The 27,197-nt window shown below is 28.6% G+C and overlaps 2 protein-coding genes across 3 annotated transcripts; one reads left to right on the forward strand and one right to left on the reverse strand.

The window, feature by feature from the left end:
* Positions 1–5,536: 5,536 nt before the first annotated feature.
* Positions 5,537–12,513, reverse strand: LOC110669003 (uncharacterized). Of its 2 annotated transcripts, XM_058132090.1 has the most exons (9): positions 12,045–12,513; positions 11,646–11,770; positions 10,697–10,780; positions 9,823–10,621; positions 8,583–8,674; positions 8,104–8,178; positions 6,668–6,729; positions 6,478–6,547; positions 5,537–6,307 (listed from the first exon to the last, which is right to left on the reverse strand). In XM_058132090.1, the coding sequence occupies exons 1-9, from the start codon at positions 12,235–12,237 to the stop codon at positions 5,603–5,605; spliced, it is 2,205 nt and encodes a 734-aa protein (XP_057988073.1). In that variant the 5' UTR covers positions 12,238–12,513; the 3' UTR covers positions 5,537–5,602. The 2 variants fall into 2 exon arrangements, with proteins under 2 accessions (XP_057988073.1, XP_021686135.2); XM_021830443.2 differs by having other exon boundaries at positions 9,823–10,780.
* Positions 12,514–17,954: 5,441 nt separating this feature from the next.
* On the forward strand, positions 17,955–18,650 carry LOC131171895 (uncharacterized). The gene has a single exon (XM_058132091.1). The coding sequence runs from the start codon at positions 18,045–18,047 to the stop codon at positions 18,387–18,389; it is 345 nt and encodes a 114-aa protein (XP_057988074.1). The 5' UTR covers positions 17,955–18,044; the 3' UTR covers positions 18,390–18,650.
* Positions 18,651–27,197: the final 8,547 nt, after the last annotated feature.

Below are 27,197 nucleotides of genomic sequence, written 5' to 3' on the forward strand. Positions count from 1 at the left end.
GCCGGATTTTCTATAAAATTTGCGAAAAAATTCAGATTAATCAAAATTATAGATAAATGAGTTTAAAAAGGGTAACTTGAAATGCAAATGTGAATTGGTACTCCGGCACACTGTGTGGCATATCTTGCTCGGCTATACTGTAGACGGGTAAGGGGTGTCACAAAAGCTCTCGATATGAGAATCACTATGGTAGACTCAAATCACAAAAAATGTTACTCATTTGTCCTCAACCTCATTACAAAGTTCTAAAAGGCCGAAACTTTCACTACAAGAAAAAGGCGGATTAGCAATGGATTTTTTCCATTGCTAATCCATAAAAATTTATTGCTAAATCATTTAGTAACGGATTTGCAATTAATTTTTATCTGTTACAGTGAGCCTCATTGCTAATTCACTTAGCAACGGATTTTAACTTCCGTTGCTATTAGAAATGGATTTTAACTTCTGTTGCTATTATAAACAAATTTTAACAATAGATTTAGCAATTAATAATTCCGTTGCTAATAGAATCGAACAACATTTTCGAGTTCTAATTTAAGTAATTTAAAAAAAAAATAGAAAATTTGGCAAAAAATAATCCTTTGCTATTTGTAACTGATTTAATAATAGATTTCTGTTGTTAATTGTAATCAATTTATAATCCATTTCTAATTTGCTTATCATTTAATATTATAAATTTTTAATTTTAATATTAAATTTTAAAAATTTAATATTATAACTGATTTATAAATTTTAATTGATACATAAATTTTTACTAATAGTTATCATAGATCCATTATAATGAGAGTTAAAAGTATTATTTCAAAAAAAAATTATGGTGAAAAATTAATTGGGAGAAAATTATATTAATGGAAATGGAAAATACAAGGTAAATAATAAAAGCAAAGAAAATGATAAGAAAAGTGAGAAAATGAGAGAAATGATAGAAGAAAATGAGAGAGAATGGAAGAAAGGTGAAGAAAATGATAATAGAGAATGAAAGAAAATGAGAGGAAAAGTGAGAAAATGATGAGGGAATTAGGAAGAAAATGAAAGAAATTAATGATAGAAAATGAAATTAAAAGGAATAAAATGAAAGGAAAGTGAAGAAAAATAAAAGAAAAGGAAGAAAAAAAAATTAGAGATATGGGAAGAAAATGAAAAAAGTGAAGAAAAATTAGAGATTGGGGAAGAAAACAAAATAAAAAGGAAGAAATTGATAATTGAAAACCGAAAAAAGTGAACTGAATGAAAGAAAAGTAAGAAAATTATAGAATTGGAAAAAAGATGAAAAAATAGAGAAGAAAAATCAAAATAGATAGAAGAAAATAAGTGAACAAATGATATGAGAAAAAGAAATATAGTATTTAAAAAAATGTATACGCGAATTAGAAACGAATTACAAATACGTTTCTAATTAGCAAATGATTTTGGATGGATTTTGAAATCTGTTACTAAGTATAATATTATACGCTTTTGAATTCTTAGTGATTTTTCCATCATAAAATTGGCAACAAAATATAAAATCCCTTGCTAATTAGAAATGAAATTTAAATTCTGTTACTAATTTTAGAAAACAATTTTAATAATAGTTGACAAAATTTATAAAATCATTTTTAATTTTACGAAAATAGCAATAAATTAATAAATTCATTGCTATTAAAAGCAGATTTTATAAGTTCATTTAAAATTTAATATCAACAGACTATAATTTTATTATAAAATTTATATTTAAATATTTTCACAATGTCAATTTGAAAGTAACTTTAGCAACAAAATCTTGATTATTTTGTTGCTAAAGTGTTGTTTTATATGATTTTATTCCAAAATTGTATCGAAATCAAAAATAGATTGCAAAATCTATTATTATGAGCAATGGATTCCATTGCTAAATCATATTTTTCTTGTAGTGTTTGATCATTTGATTCGCATAGACTAGGCAACGACAATAACTACTATTGGTTTGTACTTGAAACCTAGGTTGAGACAGCCATTTTGGGACCAATGGGAGGTCTTATCGTTGTTGGAGAGAGAGAGAGAGAGAGAGAGAGAGAGAGAGAAGTTTAGATGAAAATAGAGAAACTTCGTGAATGAAACTGTGCGCTGAACATCCATTTGTTTGGGGCATCACATAATCCTCTAATACTACTAAGGCATTAGTCGTATCACGTGCCTTATGCACTCAATCAATCGTCTCTCAAACAGTAGCGGTGCCACATACAATGAAGTGTGGTCAAATGACAGCAATTTCAGACATTCTATATGTTGGTTAGAACATCCGGAAAATATTTAGACTAGAGTGAGGAATCATAAATAACTCAAATAATAGTAAGAAAAATCTAAGAAAAATTTTAGAAATAAAATACAACCAAGTTAAATGAGCCGGTGCCCTAACGATGAGTAACCCAATAGGAAGTTGCGGTCCTCACAGCTAAGAGCCCTAAACCAGAGAGAAAATTTATGAAATAATTTTTGGAACTCCAGAGAAGAGTCATTGAGGTTTCTATAGCATTAGAATGCCAAGAAAAGGTTTAGAAAAATTTTTCGATCAGTACAGACGATTTTGGCTCAATAAGCCAAACGGAGGGCATTTTGGTCATTTCGTCTTCAGAGATGATTTTTGGCCAACTTGTCCAGTTAAATAAATAATTTATATGACATAAAATATGAATAAATATTTAAAAATTTAATTGAAAATGAATAGAAAAGAAAGAAAAAGAAAATGAATTAAATACCTAATTATAACATCATAATGATGTCATTTAAAAATTTTCACCAATCACATTTAGACAACCACTTAATAAACAAATAAAAAGAGATAAAATTTACAAGAAAATCAGTTCTCTTCCTCCTCTCATCAGCTAGCCGAAACCCACTTATTTTCTTCCTTCATTGATTTCTTCATTCAAAGCTTTGATTCCCACACCATTTCACCATAAAATCTATTACTCCCTTCACAAAAACTCATCCTCATACTTAGAGTAAGCTTTGGACAGCAAAAAGAAAGGAAGAAAGTGAAGTTTTGAAGTCTTGGAAAGTGACTAAGTCAGGGTTAGTGCCATATCTCTTCCTTTTTCTCTTTAAAATTGATGTTAGGAGTATGAAATGAGTTAGAAATTTAAAGAATTGAAAGAATATGTTGAGAAATTGAAAGCCACAAATTTCAGCAGCCATGAGGAACCTTGAGGAAATTATGATTTTGATGAAATTAAATTTGATTAATAATGTTCTTGATGAGTTGTATACGGTAGAAGTTGAATTATAAGGTCTTATGCATGAATTGAGGTATTGAAAATTAGGGTTTTGAGCTATATTAGGGTTTGGCCATATTGATAGTGAATGAAAGTTTTAATGGTCAATTTTGAAACCAATGGGAGGTCTTATCGTTGTCGGAGAGAGAGAGAGAGAGAGAGAGAGAGAAGTTTAGATGAAAATAGAGAAACTTCGTGAATGAAACTGTGCGCTGAACATCCATTTGTTTGGGGCATCACATAATCCTCTAATACTACTAAGGCATTAGTCGTATCACGTGCCTTATGCACTCAATCAATCGTCTCTCAACCTTTCTCTCCTCCATCCACTACTCTACTATTTTCTCCCTTTTGTTCATTTCTCTTAATCTCTCCCCAGTTAAGATTTGTTGGGTTTCTCTCAAAAAAATTAAGTAGCAAAAGATATTATTCTAATTTTGTTTATTTTAATTGAAAATTAATTTGTAATTTACGAATTAGATAAATAATCAAAATTCTTCTCTACTTCATCGTATGGATATTATTTTATTTTCTTGACTTAACTAGCAAAATTATAATAAATTGATGATGTAAAAATTATTTCAATCCATTCAGTTTGATGTCAATCTAAATATGTATCAAAATTTCTATTTTATTTCAGCTCACTTAGTTTGATATCATTCTAATACAATTGCATCTATTTATTATTATTATTATTTTTTTAAGAATTGAATTTAATTATGAAACATATTTTGTTTTTTAAGTAATGGATAAATTTTTTATAAAAAAAAAATCCTTATAGCAACCACAAATTGTCAAAAAAATCGATAGGTAACAAAATAAGTAAAAACCATCAAAATAATCCCGCATTAAGATAGATTTAAAAAGTCTTCAGCATTGACTCAACTGACTAAAATTTTTAGCTTTGCCACTGCTATCAGACAATTACACATCGTACTAACATTCCAACAATGGCAAGGAATCTTAGGGCATTACCAGACTCATCAAAGGTCATACCAATGAACCTTTTTAAAGGCCATGGTAAATTTATGCGTTCGCATTTATATATGGGAGGGCACTGCGTTATCCATCTCTATGGTCCATTGCTAGGGGATCTATCGACAGGACCTTGAATAACCTGTGGATGCGCCTGGATGGCAGTGGGCCTATTTACTTCAAAAATGTGGGCTAAACAGAAGCCCTTTTTATACAAATCAGTTCAGTTTTTTATTATTTTTTATTTAATGAAAATAATCAAAGTAAATTAAAAATCAAAAACCAAACCGTTTGAGCCAAGAAATAAAACTGAAACATGTCAACATGTAAATATGCAGTGAGATTAGTTCCACCATAAACAGTAGGGGTGTTCGGTTCCAGTTCAGTTCGGGATTTACTTAGGAATCGAATCAACAGAATTTCAAAATTTCATGGTTCGGTTCGATTCTTCATTATTTCAATTCAGTTCGATGATTCTTGGTTCTTTGATTTCGGTTCGATTCGATACGATTCTAATTCGGTTCTCGATTCTTAAAATAATTTTATGTAATTATTTCCTTAAAAAGTCATACTTGAATTAACATTTAAGTTTTGAATTGAGTTATTAATACATAATATATCATATAATATATCTTTTAGCTATACCTAAATTATATAATCTTTAATTATAAGGTGCATATATAACTTATGATTAAATATATTATATAATATAATAGTATATCATATAATATTTAACAATAAGATATAAATATAATTAAAAACTTATATATATATATATATATATATATATATATATATATATATATAAAAGATAATAGTATATTTATAATTAAGAATGATAAGATAATTTAATGTATTTATAACTAAAATTATTAAGAAAATATAAAAAAATGAAATGTAATATTAAGTTATATTTAGTTCATAATTATATATACATACATAAGTATATATAATTATATTGAAAGTATATAATACATCTAAAAAAAATAGAAAAGCATACATATAATTTCGGTTCTTGATTCGGTACCGGTTTGGTACGGTTTCGGTACGGTTCCGGTTCAATTTTTAGTAAAAAACCAGAACCGAACCAAAGTATCAAAATAAATTCGATTTGATATGATTCTTGTCGGTTCGATACGATTTTTTTGTTCTGTTCGATTCTCCCGAGTACCGTGCACAGCCCTAATAAACAGTCATACAAAAAAGAGAAAAAACTAGAGAAGGACAAAGTGATAAGAAAGCAATAGATCATCATATTCATTATTCACAATTACATTATATGAACATAGACGAGGATGCAAGTACAATTAGACTACAAAGGATCATGAATGAATTGGTAAATATCTTATAAAATGTCGTTTTCCCTTTCTTCTTCAGGGGAAAAAGAAGGATAATTTCTAACCTGTGGCACCTAATCCTCTTGATTTGGGGAGTCTAACAGCAACTAAAGGGTTGACAATGCCTTGAGAATTTTTGCCCAAACCAGTGCCTTCAACAAAGCCCATCCTTGCCATCATCTTAGAGCCAAAACCTTTGGTATGTTTTTCAAAAGTTCCCAAGCTTTTATGTTTAGCATGGTTTTCAAACCTTGCAGTTCTTTGAGGTTTATTCTCCAAAGAGTCATCAGTAGTGTTGGGGAAGTTGGCACCCAAACCTAGTGATTTGGGCCTTTGGATCACTTCAATAGGCTCTGCCATACCTTGACCAGCCTTTCCCAGACCTCCACCTTCTAAAAATCCCATTTTTGCCATCATCTTGGATCCAAAACCCTTAGTGTGTACCTCAAATGCACCAACCTTTGCTGAGCTGATTGTAACCTTATTTTCAGAATTTTCAGTCTCTATTGTCATACTATCATCAACTGTTTCAGGCATTGTGCCACTTGATACAAATGACACTGGTTGATTGGCGTATAAACAACTCCCTCCCCTTCTCTTGGATGCACCGACATTCTCACTGTTGACTGGGTTCTTTGATGATTTGCTCCAAGCTTGAACGTCCAGTGGCCTCTGCTTCATCCTATTTCTGTCTGCAGTTGCTGATTTTGCTCTTGAGCATTCATTAACAGTGAAATCAGCATCCTCATTTCCAGCTCCTATCAGCTGAAATTCAAAAATTTCCCAGTGTCACATTCTCGCATTTATAGTAGCAGCGTAGCAGCATACAATGATTGTCCTAGTAATTAATGAAAACCTCAGAAAGTAGTCAGCAAAGCAATATAAGACTAACTAAAGTTAAAACTGACAGATTCTAGTAGATGGAAATTTGAAACCTTCTCTAGACGGAGTTTATCACTTGGTGATGGCATGCTTGTGTGCGGAGTTCTTGTCACTGTTACAAATCTGACAGAACAGAATGCGAGCTAGTTTAGCATCAACATTAGCAAAAATATCATGAGTTGTTTACTCACACAAGCATACACCAATAGATGTGCATATCAAACTATATACAACTGAACCTACCTTTTCTTACCCGAACCTTGGCAGCCACTGCGTAAACTGTAAATTGCTGCCAATCGTTTTACCTAGCATTAACAAAAAATTTGAACCATTAGAACATTTGTAGATGTGAAGAAAGCCTGTGTAAATCATATATAATATTCCCCAGTGCCAACAAAAGGTTCATGAACATGTTCGTCCAAGATTTAAGCCTCAGTGATATGCTGACCATGTTAAGAAGTATATTTTAATTCAACTAAATTGCCATATAACACATGCTATGCTAGACAACATAGAAATGAAGAATGAAAGCTCCAAGCCCTTTGCTTTAGTGACACTTCTCTAAATTATACCCTTTGCTCAATACCAAATTATACACGCAACAAATAAGGCAAATTAATAAGAATTTCATAACACAAAATCTCAAAGATTCAGAGAAAGAATAAGGTTCATGCCATAATAAGAAATATGCAACTACTAACAAGTGAACCAAAATGCCAGAAAAGTGAAAAGGCCAAATTCTCAATTTGACCCTTCAACTATGGGCCAAGGGAAGATTCCACCATCCAACTTCAATTTGGTAAAATTAAGCCCTCCATGTACGCGAATTTGGGCAATTAGGCCCAACTGATAATATAGTTTGAGCTTTGCAACACACCCGGCATTGAATCCAAAACTTCCCAACCAAAATCACTGAAGGCAAGCACTTTCCCCTTCTCCTCAGCTATTATCCAATTTAAATACCCATTAAAATGCTTGTTCACTCATCAAGTTTCTTTCTCACAGCCATAAATTTTCTCGAGAAAGAAGCACTCAGCAACCTTTTGATTTCTTTGTTTCTCGGATGGCTTGAACCAAAACGAAATCAACAGGAGGGAAGGCTCCACATAACCAGCTAGCTACCAAGGCTGTCTGGAAATCAGCTTCGGTGACCAGAAGAGTCAATGAACCTCGCCTTTTCATGCCAAGAGAGTCACTATCATGCCCAAGGACATGCCATGATAGTAAATAAATTTTCTATTTAGTTTATGCCTCTTTTTCCCCTCTATCTGTCTCTAGGGCTAATTTTCTATATTTTGGATTATCGAGTCCTCATTGGTCATGTAAATATCTGGAGATTTTAATGAGTATTAAAATTGGCTTTCAAGTTTAATGCCCTTCACTGAGTTGTCTTCTTTTAAAGCATCATTAGCAAAGAAGATGCAAAGGAAGAAGGTGCATGTCAAATTCCTCTGAAGTAAACCCCCTTAACTTGTTTTGCTCTCAAGCACCATCAAGTGATCAACATTTGGGAATTTCGGGTTTAATCGCCCAAATTTTTGTATTAGAGGGTTTAGATTGGACCAAATTGAAGTTGGAGGATGATATTTTCTCTTCGTCCATAATTGACGGGCCAAATTGAGCATTAGGCCAAGTGAAAATTGGTAGCAAGCTGCAAAACAAATAGGAAACAGATATACCTGGGAACAATCTCGGGAGTGCATAGGTTGAAAAGCAAACATGTCCACCTGTTCCAAAACAATCTGTTCCAGTTTCTACAAATCAAAAAACATGGTCCTGTAAGGTTTTTTCAAAGGGCTTAGGCTAAATCTACATTTAATTGATAATTAAATCATCAAATATAAAGGCATTTAACAAAGATGAGGTTCTATCTTCTGCAAGTGATAACTGCCACTTAAAAGGGCATAAAAAAGCATTTAATTGGATTTACACAAAATATGAAGTATCAAAATTCCAAAATACTTTTTGGCAGAATTACTTACTAACATTGCAACCATAGTAAATTATCCACAGATCTCAGGATTAGATCTTAGACACTTCATATTCCAGATGATTAATGCTCATGTATGTGTGTGTGAGTGTGTGTTCGTTGTGTTGATGGAAATAATGAGCAACTGAAGGATGCAAGGTCAATCAATCTACAAATGGTTCATTTTACCATATTTATTTTCTCAAGGTCAACTCCCCTTTGCAGCATTCTTTCACGACGTTTGGCAGCAATCATCTCCTTTCGGTGTTTCTTTTTCGCACCTGAATGGTAAGCATGTTAGAATTGTATATACATTAATTGCAAGCTGCTCTATTGATTTATAATATAATTGAAGAAAACAGCCAAAACATCAGATAAGAGGAAATTCAAACCTAAAGATGTGAGATACCTAACTGCCACCATCATCACACTCCAGAAGCAGAAAACTTAAAAGTAATTCCACTTCAAAATTCATCATCTAAAACTACAAACACATAAGAGACAAAGAGAGACTATGGGTTGGATCTCAGCCATAGTTATTAAAGGCTCAAGGCGCACTAAGGCGCCAAGCGGTCCTGGAGCTTAGGCGCAAGGCAAAGGCGCATGCCTGAGCAAGATGAGGCGCAAAAAAAAAAAAAGTAAAATAAATATGAATATTCTATCAAACTTCAAATAATATAAAACTAAAAATAATAATAACAAATAAGCATTCAAATACTAAATTATTAAACCTTTAATAGTCTTTTAATCTTTCATAACTAAAGTTAAGAAATTATAAAGTAACTATATCTTCTTCATCTTTTTCTACACCTTCATCCTCTTAATATTCATCTTCAAAATCAATATCTTCATCATTTTCCTCACCTTTAAGAACTAAAGGAGTATTAACTTTTTTTTTTTTTGAAAAAGATAATGAGTGGTAGTGTTGAAAATGAAAATATGAGAGGTTTGTAATCCTGAGTATGTTAGTTTGATGAGATTTTGTTAACTAGTTATCACCAACGATACTAATTTTGAAAACTTCTAGATCGACAAATTTCGAGTTGGGTGGTAGTGCTTTTTGTCAATTGAAGTACTCGCCGAATATATAAATAAAAAAGGTGCGCCTTTCTAGCCTTGCGCCTGGAACAAGGCGCACGCCCAGGCGCATAAGGCGAGGGCCTGGTGAATGTTGCCCGCCTTTCTCCTATAGAGGCACTAGCACTGGAGCCTGGTGAGCCTGGAGCCTGAGATGCGCCTTTAATAACTATGGTCTCAGCAGTCCCACTAAAATGTCATGGACTTACGGTTTAATCACATAATATCAGATTGGCTAAAAATATTCATCCCGGGTTTAAATTACAAAGTCATCAATCAAAGAAGGATCACATTCACACAACATTAACAAGAATACATTTGATTAAGATATGTGTGTATAAGCAAACTTCACCTGGAAAATTTCTGGAATTTTTACTGTTTTGTGCCTTTAAAGGCCAAGACTGAGGCAACCGAAAAGCAAGCTTCTTTTTGGCAGAAACAGTTCTTGGATCCTTTATGAGCATAAGGTCATCCAAAGCTGATGGCCAAGAATCTCTAGCGCCAACATTATACTTTTTTCTTGATCGAGACTTCTTCATACCATATTCCCTAGATTCATCCTGGAGTGCAATGCCACCCAACTTCTCTAGAGTCTCATCAAAGGAACCACTAGTTGAAGTGCTATCCTCGTCTGAGTCATCCAAATGGTCTTCTACCAACCATTTGGCATCTAAAATGTTGTCACTCCCACCAATTCCCTCTAAGTAGTCTTCCGCAACCTCTTCATCAATGTTTGAATCACTATCAGACATATTCTCAGAGATATCACTATCAGACAGTTCAGTTTGTTCCCCTAGCTCAGTAGATTCAGAAACTTCATCATCTTGTGACTCTCCATCACTTTGCCCATCAGATATATCTTGGGTGAATAATTTCATGCCTCCAATTGACAAACATCCTGAATTTTTCTTTGGAGAGAATCCCTCATTTGACACTTCTTCAATTATTTGTTCACCTACCTCACAATTAATAGACTCATAAGCATCCATTTCTTTCTCAGAGGATGGAGAACCAAAACATGATCCTTCTGGCCTTTCTTCTTCCATTTGCTTTGATGATGAACCAATAGCACCTGGGGTTGTGTCAGATTCATCAGAGAACCCCAATCCTCTATGCAAGCTATGACCAAGCACAAAACTTGAATTGTAATCACAAGCGAAATCAATATTATGGGCCTTCAAAGGTGGCGTTTCATCTAAGTAAGCAACTATCTGGGTCTCCTTGAAATCAACCAAAGCAATGGGTTGTGATGCATCTAAATCATTATCTCTGTCATTATCCTCAACAGATAATTCTTTGTGCAAACCCTCCTGTAAAAAGCAAAAAAAGAAAAAAAAAAAAAAAGAGCATGACACTGCAGGTAAAACATTACTGCCTTTGAACATCGACTACCAGACTTCAATTCAAAGAAGTCTAAAAATAATAATAAAAGAAAATAAAAAACAACAATAACAACTTAAAACAAAACCAACACATTTGGCTCCATTTGTTTAGCAGTTATTGATTGTGGTATGAATTTTTAAGAAAGGGAGAAACTTTTTTTCATGCTTGATTCAAGTAGATGCACACTTGGGCCCAGATTAGGCAGTGTACATTTCAAATATTCAGTTTGAATGACTCGTATCTCTTGATAACTGGATCCTCAGAGAGCATATCAACTATATCTAACTCATCTTGCATCCCTATTTGTTGGGGAAAGAGGTCGACACTATATGAATCAATAAAAATGAAACTTGAAGAAATACGTTTTTTTAAGGAAAAAATAAATCCAAACATTTTCTATGGAAGCAAATAGTTTAAGGAAAACTTCGTAATATACATGAAAAAAATAGCAACCAAATCTTGACCCCAAATGAACAAAATTTCAATTGAGTAATATAAAACATTTGGAAAAAGAAAACCCAAATGAGGTGTTTAAATCAATGGAACACTGACTGACAAAAAAAAAGCTACTTTGATATCCAGTAAAGCTTCAATTCAACTCTGACAACCGCAAAGACAAAGTTAGTTAAAAAACAAAAAAACATTTTGAACCCAAGAAAATGACCTACTTTAAGCTGAAAATGCTCATATTATCAGTCCGAACCCCGCTAGGGACTAGCTAGTTCTTATCAACTCTATTTTCAAACTGAAAACTAATCCTATATTTGAACGTTTCGTTGCAAAGAGCTATACCTGAAGCTCAACAGAAGGGTAGTTATAGCCAAACGCATTCTCATTAGACTTGCGAGGTCCATTTCTAGAAGCAGATGGTGCCATTAGTCTTGAACCAGAAATAGAATTAGAATTGGGGTTCCTTCCTGCAATGAAATACCAAAAGAAAATCCAAAACAAAGCATGGGATGAGCAATTAACACATAAAAACATTTCAATTCACCTACTACCCGTTTGATTGCCCAGAAAATGCAGAAAAATAAAAATTTTGGCTTCCAAACGATGAATAAATTCAAAAACTAAGCTTACCTGATCCGAAAAATGATCAATTTTTTTTTCAAAATGATGAAATATGAATAAAAATTTAAACCGGCCCAGATTTCTCAGGAACCAAACACGGAGAGAGTTTCAGATGGAGACCTGGGAAGGAAGAGCTGACATGCCAATCAGGCAATACCCCACCCTCCACAAATAGAGAGTTTCTGATTCGAGCAGAAGATGATGACGAAGACACTGCGTTCGATCTCCTTATGCCCTTGTTTTTGCTGCTATTGCTGTTGTCGTTTCTGCTGTTTCTGTTGCCGTTCGGTCTTCTCCTACCTCCTCCAGCCATGGCTACGATCGACCAGAACTTGTCGTGCGATGCTACAGAGACGAGATGATAATTCAACAAGCTTCCTTTGGGTTTCCACAGTTACGGGAAGATCTGACCCGTTGGATGGTGGGTGGGTCCAAATGCGTGAGGTGTACCGTGTACGGACCAAGATCCGTAGGCTAAGGGACTACGTAACTTTACGCACCGCCGAGGCACCATGCGGCCACGTAGATCGGTGGCTCTGAGTTGCACCGCGTAAGATAAAGGATATTCTTTTCTTAGATCAGAAATTTATGAGTTTTTTTTTATAAGAAATTTATGAGATAAATAAATATTATTTAAAATGAAATTAGCAATTTTTAATTAATATTCAAATTTTTTGCTTTAAAAAAATTAATTTTCAAAATTTGAAATTTTAATATTATATATTTTAATTTAATTAATTTTTTTTTTAATATGAGTTAAGGGAGTGGAGACTAATCTAAGTTAGGCTTTATTAATTTTAATTTTTTTAAAAAAATTATTAATTTTAACTTAAAATATAACATTGTTAATAATTTTATACTAAAAAAAAACATTGTTAATAATTTTATTTAATTTAGTAGATGATTTATATTTATATATAATTTTATTATATATTTATATTATATTTAATTTTAAAAAAAACATTATTAATAATATAGTGCATCAATGATTCAACTTATATAGAATAATACAAAAATAAAAATTAATTATATATAGATAAATAAATTTTATAAAATTATAATTATTTTATAATTACTTAACGAATTTTATTTTTTTAAAACTTAAAAACTAAAACTGATTTAATTGTATAATAAAATTAATTTTATTTACAATAAATTTCAAGATAAAATTTATTAATAAATAATTTTTTTAGTATATTTTATACTAAATATAAAATTAATTTTAAATGAAATAAATTTTATATTTAAAATAAATAAAATAATATAATAAAATGATAATTTTATCATTACGATTTTAATATCCTAATGCCCTTGTTTTTGCTGCTATTGCTGTTGTCGTTTCTGCTGTTTCTGTTGCCGTTCGGTCTTCTCCCACCTCCTCCAGCCATGGCTACGATTGACCAGAACTTGTCGTGCGATACTACAGAGACGAGATGATAATTCAACAAGCTTCCTTTAGGTTTCCACAGTTAACGGAAGATCTGACCCGTTTGATGGTGGGTGGGTCCAATTGGGTGAGGTGTACCGTGTACGGACCAAGATCCGTAGGCTAAGGGACTACGTAACTTTACGCACCGCCGAGGCACCATGCGGCCACGTAGATCGGTGGCTCTGAGTTGCACCGCGTAAGATAAAGGATATTCTTTTCTTAGATCAGAAATTTATGAGTTTTTTTTATAAGAAATTTATGAGATAAATAAATATTATTTAAAATGAAATTAGCAATTTTTAATTAATATTCAAATTTTTTGCTTTAAAAAAATTAATTTTCAAAATTTGAAATTTCAATATTATATATTTTAATTTAATTAATTTTAAGATTTTTTAATATGAGTTAAGGGAGTGGAGACTAAGCTAAGTTAGGCTTTATTAATTTTAATTTTTTTTTTAAAAATATTAATTTTAACTTAAAAAATAACATTGTTAATAATTTTATTTAATTTAGTAGGATATAATTATAATATTCATATAATACTTATAGTTATCTTAATAAGTAAAAAAAATATTTGACTTTATAAATTTTGAATCTAATAATAATAAATATTATTTTCTTAAAATGTTTATCTAAAAACTAATTTTTTATTTACTAATTATTAAACTTAATATAATTATTTAAAAATAAAATAAAAATATTCATTACAAATAAGTAAAACATGTAATTTATTTATATAATTGATATAGTTGTTAAAGTTTTATATTTACATTTATATTTCTTTTTATTAAATAGTAATATTATAATTTAGAATAAATTAAAAATAAAAAAAAATATTATATTCATAAAAATTATACTAATAATAAATAAGACACAGAATAATAAATAAATAAGAATTAATTATATATAGATAAGTGAATTTTATAAAATTATAATTACTTAATGAATTTTATTATTTTTTAACTAAATAACTAAAACCCAGTTTGATTTAATTGTATGATAAAATTAATTTCATTTACAATAAATTTCACGATAAATTTTATCAATAAATAATTTTTTTATTTAATATATTTTATATTAAATATAAAATTAATTTTAAATAAAATGAATTTTATATTTAAAATAAATAAAATAATATAATAAAATAATAATTTTATTACTTAAAATATATATAATTTTAAGTTTGTCACACACTTTATGATATTATCTGATTAAAATTAATTATATTATATATTTATTGCAAAATTTGTGCATTGATAATTCCATTTCTTTTAATAACTTTGAAATTTAAAAAAGAAAAGATGAATCTAGAGTCTAGAGCTCTATATTTCCAACAATCTTTCCCATTAATAGAAGCAGCTGGATCCAGCTACCCTAAAAGGGTGCGATTCGAGTTCTAGTATTAAGTTTACCTGGAATTATAATGGAATTAAAATTTCAATATAATTGTGGGTTCACTTTAATTTTTTATTTTTTCAGTTTCGATTGTAGTTCAATACAATTCTCAATTCTAGTTTGATTCAGCATAATTTTAGTTTACTTTTTTATTTTTAAAATAATTTTATATAATTATTTTCATAAAAAATTATACTTGAATTGATAATTAAATTTTAAAGTAAGTTATTAATACATAATATATCATATAATATATCTTTTAACTATTTTTAAATTATATAATCTTTAATTATAATATATAAATATACTTATAAAGTATAAAATATAATATTAAGTTGTATTTGATTCATAATTATAAATATATAATTTTATTGAAAATATATAATACATTTAGAAAAATATATGTATATTCAATTCTCGAGTTAGTTCTGGTTTGATTCTTAATAAAAAAATCATGATCGAACCAAAACACTAAAATAAATTTAGGACTCCTGAGAATATACCTTAATCATGATTATAATAGAATTCACATAAAATTTATTATAATTAATCATAATAAAATTATCGTACATAGAAAAATTATATTTTAAAAATTTTCCATTATTACTTGGAGGGTTACCATCATAATTGTTGAGCAAAATCCATTATTGTAGGTTTAGTAGGTGTGGAATTTGGCAATGACCAAAAACGATTCTGCCTATGAAGTGTTGCACTTGCTCATATCATCTCCTATTTGCAAGTTTTCTCTTTCAATAAGCCATCCCTTTATTTTTCTCTTTCAATAAGTAATCCCCTTGTTTTTCATTCTCTCTCTCTCTCTCTCTCTCTCTCAGAGCTTAGTTAACAATTAATGATTTTAATATCCTAATGCTTAATCAACTAATCAACTGATTCAATTGGATAAGCTTAAACTAATTAAAACAAAATAATGATTAGTAGCCAATTTTTGACATTTAAATCTTACCATTAATTTAGAGAATCAAAGAAAAATAACAATAATTAAAACAGTAATGCTATATCCATCAGTTTTTGTCCCAACTATTACCTACTTTATATGGTAAATGAGTGTCAACACCTCTTATTAAATGAAAAATGCCACTTAAATGATGTTCCACCGCTTTTCCTTAATTAACGATTTTTTTTTTTCCATTTCCCACATCAGGTCGGTGATAGTTGGGATAAAAACTGGTAGGTCATATAGCATTACTGTAATTAAAATCATGTAGCTATTAATGGTTAATAATTAAATATTTATGGCACTCACATTAATTATATATATTAATTAATGAAGCTAAGTTGAATAATATTAAAAATAAATAAATAAATAATATTAATTTATTAAAAAAGGACTTTGCTAATTAAATAAATATGTATATAAAAATATCAAGCAGAGGAAGAGCAGTACATATGATGTATGCAAGCATAGTCCAAGGTGTTCCATATGTCCATTGCCTGAGAGAGCGACCGGTTTATGAACGCCCAAGTGAATTACAATTAATTTAGCAAACATGCATTATTATAAGGTACAACTCATGTGCTTTAATTTGATCAAATATTTATTTATTTTTAAATAGATAAATATTTCAAAATTCAAAATATCAATCATTTGGTGTCTTCATAAATTTTTTTTTTTTATGTTATTAGTGCAATTATTTAGTGATATCATGAATAGTTCAATTTAATTTTTCAATTCATCATATTCCTCTAGAATTTAATTCAAATAATTTATTTTTCGTTAATTATCATGTTTAGACTTCATTTGTTTCGTAAAAAATAATTTATATATGAAAAATTATTAAAATATTTTTTTATTTAATTAAAATGTTAAATTAATAATATGTATTTATATTATATATATATATAAGTTTAAAGTGTTTTCAAATTTTAATAAGAAAATTAAAGTATAAAAAATGGGATATAATTTTCTCTTTTAAATTAAAAAATTTATTTTTCTTATAAATAATTTTTTATTTGATCAGAAAAATATTTTTTATTGTTCCATTTTCCTGAGTGCTTAAATGTTAGAAAATATAAAAAATATATTTTTTAAAAAGAAATGAAGTTTTAAAATGAGAAATTTTATTTTTTTAACTTAAAAAAATTAAATTAGATTAATTACAAAATCAAAATTTAAAATCATAAAATTTGAATTGAAAAATAGAGGAATTCGAATTGAATAAAAAATTACTAATTCAATTTGATTTATCAATTTTTAATAAATAACTGCATTCAATATTCACTTCAATATTGCTTGACAAAAAATATAATAAATGATTAATATTATGAATTATTAAATTTAAAATATACTGATAGTCTTAAAATTAAAAGGCTTGCATAATTTATTTTCAATTTAATTTTTTTAATAAAATTTTTTTAAAAAATTATTAAAAAATTTAATTAAAATTATAAATGAAGTAAAATAAATAACTATAATTAAGATAATTATAAAAACAAATTCAATTATAATTAAAATAATTATAAAATTTAAACTTAATTAGAAACCAACATCATTGAAAGAGGACTAGACAAGAATACTAATTTTTACGTATTAAAGAAAAGAACAAAGAAATCTTCCCACTCCGTCCCAATTTCCCATAGGACTAACCGACAACAATCCCACCGAATTGGACGAAGAAAAAGACCTATGCGTGTCTTGTTGGTCACTATACAACCCAACACCAAAAATTCAATTTTCCTTTGAATTGTCCACACACAAAAACTAGGACAAAAAAGTTAAAAAAAAAAAAAAATATATATATATATATATATATATATATATATATAATTTAAATATTTTAAAATTAATTTGTAAATATTAAGAGGGTGACTTTCATTTATTGATATTTAAGGTTATAGATTTAATTAAAAAAATATTTTCTCTGTAAACGAATAAAATTATATATAAAGTCTTATTTAATAATATTTTTTTTATTATTTCAATTAAAATATTATATATTTTATTTATATTATTTAATAAATAATATTAAAATGTTTTTATTGATAACAATAAATATTAATTTAATAATATTAAAATTATCTTAAGGGCATTTTTTTTTTAATTTAGCAGAAAACAACTAATAAACAAATTCCCCGCTTGACCAGCCCCCCAGACGCGGCTATTACCACGCAATCGCACCAGCTTCGTCTCGCCGACAAACAACTCCCTTGTCCCCACCACTCCTTCCTTTTATATTCCCATAAATAGCCACTTTCTACAAGTCTCTTTCTCTTGCTCCATTACTTGTACACGCCATTTGCTCCTATTCCTCCTCATCCTCCTTCTGGTGAGGCTGATGGCCACTGGAGCTGCCGACGGCTTTTTCCGGTATGTCTACGACGGTTGTCTCTCCGGCGGCGACACTGGCATCGAACGCAGGCCTTATCATCGTAACTGCCGATGTGCTCTTCATAATAACTCAAAAGACTCTTGCCCTCATGGGATGTCCAAGTGCAAAAATGTGTCGTATCCTGTTCGAAGGTCTTGGAGTGAAGGGTGCTTGGCTTTGGCTGCTGCAGCTTCCTGCCATTCCTCACCTTCTTCTTCTTGTTTGCAAATGGGGAGGAGGACCCAGCAGCTTGGATTGTGCAGCGACGACGAGCAGACTCAGTTATCGACATCTTCTTCATCAAAGGTTTGATGGGTTTTTGTTAAATCTTAATCATGATCATCGTCCTTTTGTTTCTTTCTTCAATAATTGAATTCGGTGCTGTATGTGACTGACACATATGTAAGATCTCGGAAGGATTTGATCGATGGATGAACGTTTTGATCTGCTCTGTCCTGTTCATTGTATGTATAAATGGTCATAAAAATGGCTTTAATGTTATAGCAAGATCAATCTTGATGTAGTCTAAAATTTAAAGTTTATTCAATCCCCTTCAATCTTGTTCTTTCTTTCTTTCCTTTTCCCCAATACAAGAAATGTGTGTATATATATATATATATAATTCATATCAATCAGGCAATTTAAATCAGTTTTGCCTTGATTTGATCAACTTGATGGATGAAGTGATTGCAAAATATAATCCCTGTTTGGTATTATTGCTCTGCGTAAAAAAACACTTTTTTCTTAAAAAGTATATTTTAAATATTGTTATAAAAAATAATTTTTAGCATAGATTTTACATTATATTAAACTTTAGTAAATGTTATCTTAATATATAAAATAATTTAATCATTCTATCAATGAATAAAATTATTATAAATATTAAAATTATAGATATTAAATTATTCTAGCTTTGAAAATTAAAAGAATTAGATAATTTATTTCTTAAAATTTATGGACTGAACTGAAATATAATATAATATAAAATTTAATAATTAAATAATTAATTTTTTAAAATCTAAGTATAATATAAATAAAACTCAGAAATCAAATTTTAAATTTCCCTTATAAATTTAAATATTTCATTTGCAACAAGTGGGAAAGTTCTGTACTAGTGTAGGCTTTCAAAGCTAAGTTGAACAAATGGTCTTTTGCTTGATGTACACACTCACACACGGACACAGAAAAAATACCGTGGAGCGAAGACTGAAGACTGAACCACTTTCTTGGCATTTTGCCATAAACCAAATACAGGATGGGTTTAATTTCCTTGAAATTACAAATAATTTTGACCAATAAACTAAGCTTAATGTCAAGATCAAGTTAATTAGATTACAAACAAAACAGAAATGATTTTGTAATTGGTATTGATATTTGACAACTCCATTTCCTAGAGACATGGCAAGCACAAATATATATATATATATATATATATATATATATATATATATATATATATATATATATATATATCTTCAGTCACTTGATCTTCTTGGCTGCCTTGTCGAGAGATCCAAGTCACCTGCTTAAAGTTAAATTTCATCCTTATATTTGTTAGAGAAGTTTATTTTAATTTTTTTTTAATTTTTTTATCTAAATTAATTTAAAAATTTTAATTAAATATCAATTTAAATCAAAAACAAAAAATAAAGAAATTAAATTTTTTAATTTTTGAATTTAAATCAAAAATAAAAAATTTAATTTAAAATTAAAAAATTAAAATTTTTAATTTTTTATTTTAAATAAAAAATTAAGAAATTTAACTCATTAATTTTAACTTAAATTGGAACTTTTGAATTAATTTAAATAAAAAGTTAAAAATGAATAAATTAAATTTTCCTGATAAATATAAGGTGTAAATTGAATATTTTACCGGCAAAAGGAGAGGAATCAATAATAATAATAATAGTTTAATGAGCTAATTAGCTCCTTAGTTGATTAACCTTTTTAATTAATTGGTGATTAAAATAATCCGAGAACTAGGCAAAAAGGGTACAAAAGGGGTCTTTCAAGAAGGGCCTTTTTTAGATTTAAAAAGTGAAATGTATTGAAGGTGGAAGACAAGGGCTTGCAGCTGGCCACATGAGAAACGAGGTATTGGAAGAACACAACTGCTATACGGAACCTCTCTAGGAATAGAAGCACCCATATGACTCCATTTGCTTTACTTTTAAGGTTAATTAATTACCATCCTTGGCCTAAGAAACCTCTTTTTTTCTCCTTTATTTTTTTATTTTTTCTATTTTTTTTCCTTTTATATATATATATATATATATATATATATATATTTTTTTTTTTTTCCTTTTATATATATATTTTTTATTATTGATGAATATTTTTATCGGTGACATTTTTCTTTTCTTTTTTATTAGTTTTTTTAATAATTTTCATATTTGAATTCATTTAGAATAAATTTTGAACATAATTTATCAATTTGATCATTGTATAGATTTTAAGTGAATAAATCTTTAAAATTGTCATTGTTAATAAATTATGAGTTTGTGTGATTCTTTTCTCTTTTTTAATTTAATGGAATTTTTATGTTTTTATTAAGATATTTTAATTTTTTTTAAAAGAGTACTCTATGAGATATGTATCATTCCTTCAATATTTGAAGCTCATTTGATGGGCTCGTAAAAAAATTATGGAGTCGAAAAGTAGCATGTATAGCTCATCTATTGGCCAAGTTACATACTTCGTAAATATTATCGAATAAATTATTAATTTCATTTATACAAAAATATGATATATTGATTTGTACTTATCTTTTGCACTATGTTTCTAATTAATAAATATTTTTCAATTCTATAATTTATTTGATATATGCCTATGGATTTTCTTTTAATAATTTTTATATTTGTGTATGTTTAAAATAGATTTTGGATATACCTTATCAGATCTATCATTATGTAGATTTTAAGTGAATAAATCTTCATATTTATTGACAAATCTTGAGTTTTTGTAATTTTTTTTCTCTCTTTTAATTTAATAGAGTTTTTATTTGTTTTTATTTTTGAGAAATTTTATTTTTTTAAAAGAGTACTCTATGAAGTGTATATCATTCTTTTAAATTTGGAGGTCATTTGATGAGCTTATAAAAAGACTATGAACTCGAAGAGTGGAGTATGCAACCCACCTATTAACCAACCTGCATGCTTTGTAAATATTATTGAATCTTTTAAATTCTTTATATTATTTTTTATATGCATTGTTAATTTTATTTATACAAAAACATGATATATTGATTTGTACTTTTTTTACTGTATTTATAATTAATGAATAATTAATGAAATATATTTTAATTTTATAATTTTTTGTTGCATATGACTATGGTTGATTTTAAGATTAAAAAAGAATTTATAAAAATTTTTTATACTTGATATTAATATAAAATATATTATTATATTATAATATAGTTTAATATTTATGTTAAGCTTATGTCTTAACATACACTTATTTATTCTTTTATATTTCATTGATGAGTAATTTATTAATAGATATATATGTAAAGGATTTTGTTTTTCTGCTTTTGATTTTATGGTGGATTGTTTTCTTTATATATTTTTTTGAGATTTTTAATCAAGAAACGAAATTAATCTCATATTAAAAACCCTAATAAATGACCATATGAAGGCAGAAAAATTCCTTCGCAAATTATTGAGGTATAAAATATGAAAGTTAGATAATAAAAACTGGGATAACTTGAACCTCACACATATATATATATATATATATATATATATATATATATATATATATGAGTATATGTTTTCAATATTTAAATAATAAATAGTGCTTTTATGAGAAACTTTCTACAATGAGAAATTCTCTTCAATATATCATGATGTTAATAAAATCATCATAGAAGATAAATAGAGAATAATTCAATTTTCCCATCAATATTTCTACGTTAAATTTCTCTAGATAATTTTACAATGAGCTTTAACTCAGTAGTATTGAAATAGTCTTTCAAATTGTGAGGTTTTTGAGTTCAAACTCCAATCAAAGTCAATTATACTTGAAAAAAAAAATAATATAAAGTACACAAAAATTTAACTGATTTAGCAGTGAGATCAATATCTATGGGTAAAAACAATAAAAAAATTTTCACTAAGAAGATAAGAGATTTACAAGACACTAGAACTGCTCCATATGCAATTGACCCACTAAACTCAGATTTCATTCTCACTAGCCCTCACAAGTTCAAAGTCTTTGAAACACTCGCTTATGAAATTTTCTCTTCCTCTCGAGTTTACTTACTTGTTTAAAGTATGCAAATGCTATTTCTAGCCGTAAAAAACTTAGCCATTAAGTTGTATGAAGTGTTGACCAATTATTTAATATAATATACTTAGTCCTTACTCAAAGCAGATATTAATTTCGAAGAAGCTTCTTCCATATGCATGCATGAGCTAAATAAGAAGGTGATTTTCACATGAATATTGGATCTACAATTGTTCATGAATTGGTCTTTGTATTCAATTGGATTACAATTCAAAACACATTTAATAATATGTATGAATATGTAAGTATTAGAATTTTCACATTGAAAAAGAGATTGAATGAGTGAAAATCTTTAGTGGGAAGAACGTATAAATCTATTGTTTTAAGTTTTTGGATTGAATGTGGTATTAAATCCATAAGTTTATTCTTTCACAAAATTCATTAAGAAATATTTTTTTCAGGTGTGATTAGACTTTCTAGATCTCTAATAGTGGCATCAAAATCAATAGTTCGGTAGGGACAAGCATATGGAGACGATGTCGTTGCTACTCATGATGCTCCTACATTTAGGATGTGTATTAATTATTCTGGTATAACTGAATAGAATAGATGAAATTTAATTATTTTAGTCGGTATATAATTCTAAAATTTTTTAGTTTTTAATAATTGATTACCATTGATTTGGTAATCAAACTAAAATAAATAATTGAATTTATATTAATTATAGTTTTATTAATAATATATTATTTATAATTATTATCTTTATAATTTTATTAATAATATTTAATTTGCAATGATTCTTTGATTAATAGTAAATTATATTTATTATTTTGTAAATAAAATTATTAAAAATATATTTTTATAAATAAATAAATAAATAATTAATAGTATAAAATATATATTATTTTTTAATTTAATTTAGTTATAACCTAACTAAATATTTTTTGTTTCAATTAGTATTTTTATCAATTTTGGTTCAGTTTAGTTAGTTTCAAAAATCAGTTAAAAATTTGATTAGTTCAAAATTCAGTTCGATTGACTGAATACTCACCCTTACCTACGCGTAGGGATAAGTATGGAGACAGTGTCACTGATACTCATGGTGCTACTACATGTGGATGGAAGAGTAAGGAAACTCCTAAAGTAGGGATGATTCCAATAAAAAGAAAACTATTGGAGTAGTAAGGTACACTTCTAGAGAATAATAGACCAATAAGTTAGAGATTCACTTGAGATAACACTAGTGTGGCTTTTAGATGCTCATGTAGGTTATGGTATTCGGGGCAAGAAAATGGCTTTCATTTGAAAGGAGGATGTGGAAGGAACTCACACTTGAAGGGAAGATTATTGAGAATATGTAAGTATAAAAATTATAACATTGAAAATAGATGAGATAAGTAAAAGTATATAATTTGAAAGGACATATAAACTCATTACTTATTGTCTTGAATTAAATGTGATGTCAAACTTATGAATATATTATTTACAAAATCTATTAAGAAGGATTATCCAAAGGGATAAATACCTAAATCTCTAACAATGTATGCATATGCACAGACACAAAGGGAAATATTAATTTTTATTTTTTGCCTTTTGGACTTGGCAGAACACGGCAGAAAATTTTGTGGGGAGATGCATACAACACATATAAATAAAAGAAATAAATATATATATATATATATATATATATATATATATATATATATATATATATATATATATATATATATATATATATATATATATTTTGCTAACTCTATAAAGTGAGGGAAAAAAATTAAGATTTATATAAATATATAGAAATAATTAAAATTTGTACAAATAAAATTAAACAATTATATATACAAATAAATAAGATTTAGAATAAATCACTAACTCTATTAATGGAGTCAATCTAAGAAATTAAATGGGTAAAGAGAAGTAATTGAATAGGGACAAATTTATAAGAAAACACAAACTTCATATAATGGGGCAATTTAAGCAATTGAATGAAGATAAGTATATAAAGTAAATTACCCAGTGCCAAATCCGCCACTGACCAAGACAAATTGGACCCCTTGCGCAGAATCCTTGCATAGCAGAATATAATGATACTACTAAAGATCCATTCCAATATCGCAAAAAGTTATTTTTTTCCCCTTATTATGTGTTCGCAACTCCTAGGACTCCATGTCTCTTTATTTCCTTATGCTGCATGAATACAAAAATGGACTTGTGGAACAACATTGGATTGTTTGCCAGATGAGAATTGAGAGTTATCACAAGCATGGCCACATAAAATACAAATTTGGAATCCTATAACAAGATAGAGCTGGTCAGATAAGTAAATGCCTCATTTCTCTCACAAAACTTAGCAAAAGTTTTCAGAGAAAACTACAGGCGAAAGTGCTCATGCCATGCAAAGCCAAGGCCACGGTCAATAACTAAAACCTTCCGTCTAGGAATTATAGACAAGCTTTTTCCTTCAGTAGTTCTCTGTCTACTTTTGGAAAACAACAATATGCCAAAGCTTTTCCTGATTACTCCACAACACAAACCCTTTCCACCAAGAAATGATATCATTGTATGAACAAAGTATATTTACATTTGCAGGATGTTTACCAAGATAATTTCTAGACTCCATTTTCAAACCTCAGATTTTGGTTCCATAGTTACTGTTTCATTGACTTGTTTTTGGAATGTAGTGGAGAAAGGCTTTTACAGAGCATTAACAAAATGCAATGGTTGAAACTAAATATATTTGTTAGATGAAGAAACCAACACAGAAAGTGAAGCCAGTGATTAGAATCACATCAACAGGTTCATAATCACCATCATTAGGCCAAAACACAAAAGTTAAAACTGATCAGAACTCAACCATCAACCTTTGGCAAGTATTAAAATGACAATACACTTAGGACAATAACTCGCCATCCTCATCTTCTTTTTTCCTAGTTAGTCAAAGGTATGTTCTTTTTGGAGAATACCATGTAAATTAAAGGACCAAATGGCCTAATGCAACTCTAAAGCTAAGCCAACCTGTTACAATTTCCAATTCCTAATAAATTTCTACATGACTAAAGAATAAAGAATTGATGAAACTGGATGAAACAATTGAAGTTTTTGTAACAAAACAACAGGCTAATGTCTAATTGATTTTTTCTACCTGTGGGACTGATCAGAAAATTAAGCCTAAGACTATGAGCATGCAAGTTTGCATCACAACAACCGAACTGCATATTTTGCACATTTCATTACCAAGAAGAGACAAAAACAAATCTAGGTCTCAGGAAAGCAACAAACAACTATGAATGCTATCAGAAAAGTTGAGTTAGGAGGAGAAAAGTATGGAAAAACCCCACATTTACAGTAAATTGCAAAGCCAACCATAGTAGAAAAAGCCAAAAAACTGTATCTGTGTCTGAAGGCGTTAAAGATGTGTCAGTCAATAACTGAAACTTCCCTAGGGACAAACGTTAGTCTTAGTGCTGATGCAGAAAGTTTTTGTTTTTCTTTCTAGATTACTCCACAAACCTTCTTAATCCTTACTCTGTATAAGTATATATGCAAGTACAGTTTCAACACATTCGAAGTCACACTCAACAATTGCTCTATATAAGCATCTATGCAATCGATTAAGAAGTAGAGAGGGGAGAGAGGAAAATGGCCACCGGAGCAGCTGATATGATGTTGCTGCGTGTCTTTGATGGAAGCATATCAATTCATGACGTTGAAATTGACCGAAGACCATACCATCGAAACTGCGACTGTGCACTTCACAAGTTCAATGGTGTTTGTTGGAATGCTTGTTCTCGGCCAAGGAATGTATCGTTCCCAAAGAAACAAGCACTGGCTCATTGTTCCTTGTCATTTGCCGCTTCCAAATTCTCTTCTCAATCTTCTCTTCTCAGTGATTATGCTGGAGTTGAGATATTTTGCTGTAGAGTTTTTTCATGTAATATGTTTAGTTGGAAAAGGAATGACTCTTCATATTTGCAGAAATTTATAGAAATTTGTTTGTGGTTAGGCGTGTATATGTAATTGATTATGAATTGACTTATGACTTAGAATCGAACAATACGGTTGATAATTCACAATTTTTTATATATAATTTTTTTAAAAAATAATTTTTACGAAAATAGCAATCATAAACTTTAAATTTCATTAAAAAATGATAATATTTGAAAATAATTGAGTATGATGGAATCTAATTGAATTGGAAAATTTAAAAGAGAAGTCTTGCAACTTGTGGAAAATAATGTCATTTGCGTATGAATAAAGATGGGAGACTTGTGATAGAAAATGATAGCATTGATTAATTAATTAATTTCAAATTGAGTTATGATTTAAGAGTTAAAACCAAATAACACGGTTCATATATAATTCACAATTATTTCATGTACATTTTTTTAAAAATATATATATTTTTTTTACAAAAATAGCTACCATAAATTATAAATTTTATTAAAAAAGTGATTGTATCTGAAAATTATTAAGTATGATGGAATTTAATCAAGTTAGAAAATGAGGTCCATATTTATCACCTTTATCTAAAAGAGAAGACTTGCAACTTTCGGAAAATAATATCACTTTCTTATGAAATTTAGATGAGAGAAGCATTAGACTTGTAGAAAATGATAGCATTATGAATTGACTTATGACTTATTAGAGTTAGAACCAAACAACAAGGTTGATAATTCACAATTATTTTATGTATAATTTTTTTAAAAAATAATTTTTATGAAAATAGCAATCATAAACTTTAAATTTCATTAAAAAAATGATAATATCTGAAAATTATTAAGTGGGATGGAATCTAATTGAATTGGAAAATTTAAAAGAGAAGTCTTGTAACTTGTGGAAATTAATGTCATTTGCTTATGAATATAGATGAGAGACTTTGTGATAGAAAGTGAT

This window comes from Hevea brasiliensis, chromosome 13, assembly GCF_030052815.1.
Source record: "Hevea brasiliensis isolate MT/VB/25A 57/8 chromosome 13, ASM3005281v1, whole genome shotgun sequence".
Classification (NCBI taxonomy): Eukaryota; Viridiplantae; Streptophyta; class Magnoliopsida; order Malpighiales; family Euphorbiaceae; genus Hevea; species Hevea brasiliensis.

Bases quoted from the DNA above. Each gene is read 5' to 3' on its own strand.
- LOC110669003 (XM_021830443.2), bottom strand. From the start codon at position 12,237: ATGGCTGGAGGAGGTAGGAGAAGACCGAACGGCAACAGAAACAGCAGA. The intron at 10,781-11,645 runs GTATAGCTCTTT...TGCTTTTTACAG, and splicing joins ACCCTTCTGTTGAGCTTCAG to GAGGGTTTGCACAAAGAATT. The intron at 6,730-8,103 runs GTATATCTGTTT...TGTTAATGCTAG, and splicing joins ACTCCCGAGATTGTTCCCAG to GTAAAACGATTGGCAGCAAT.
- LOC131171895 (XM_058132091.1), top strand. From the start codon at position 18,045: ATGGCCACTGGAGCTGCCGACGGCTTTTTCCGGTATGTCTACGACGGT.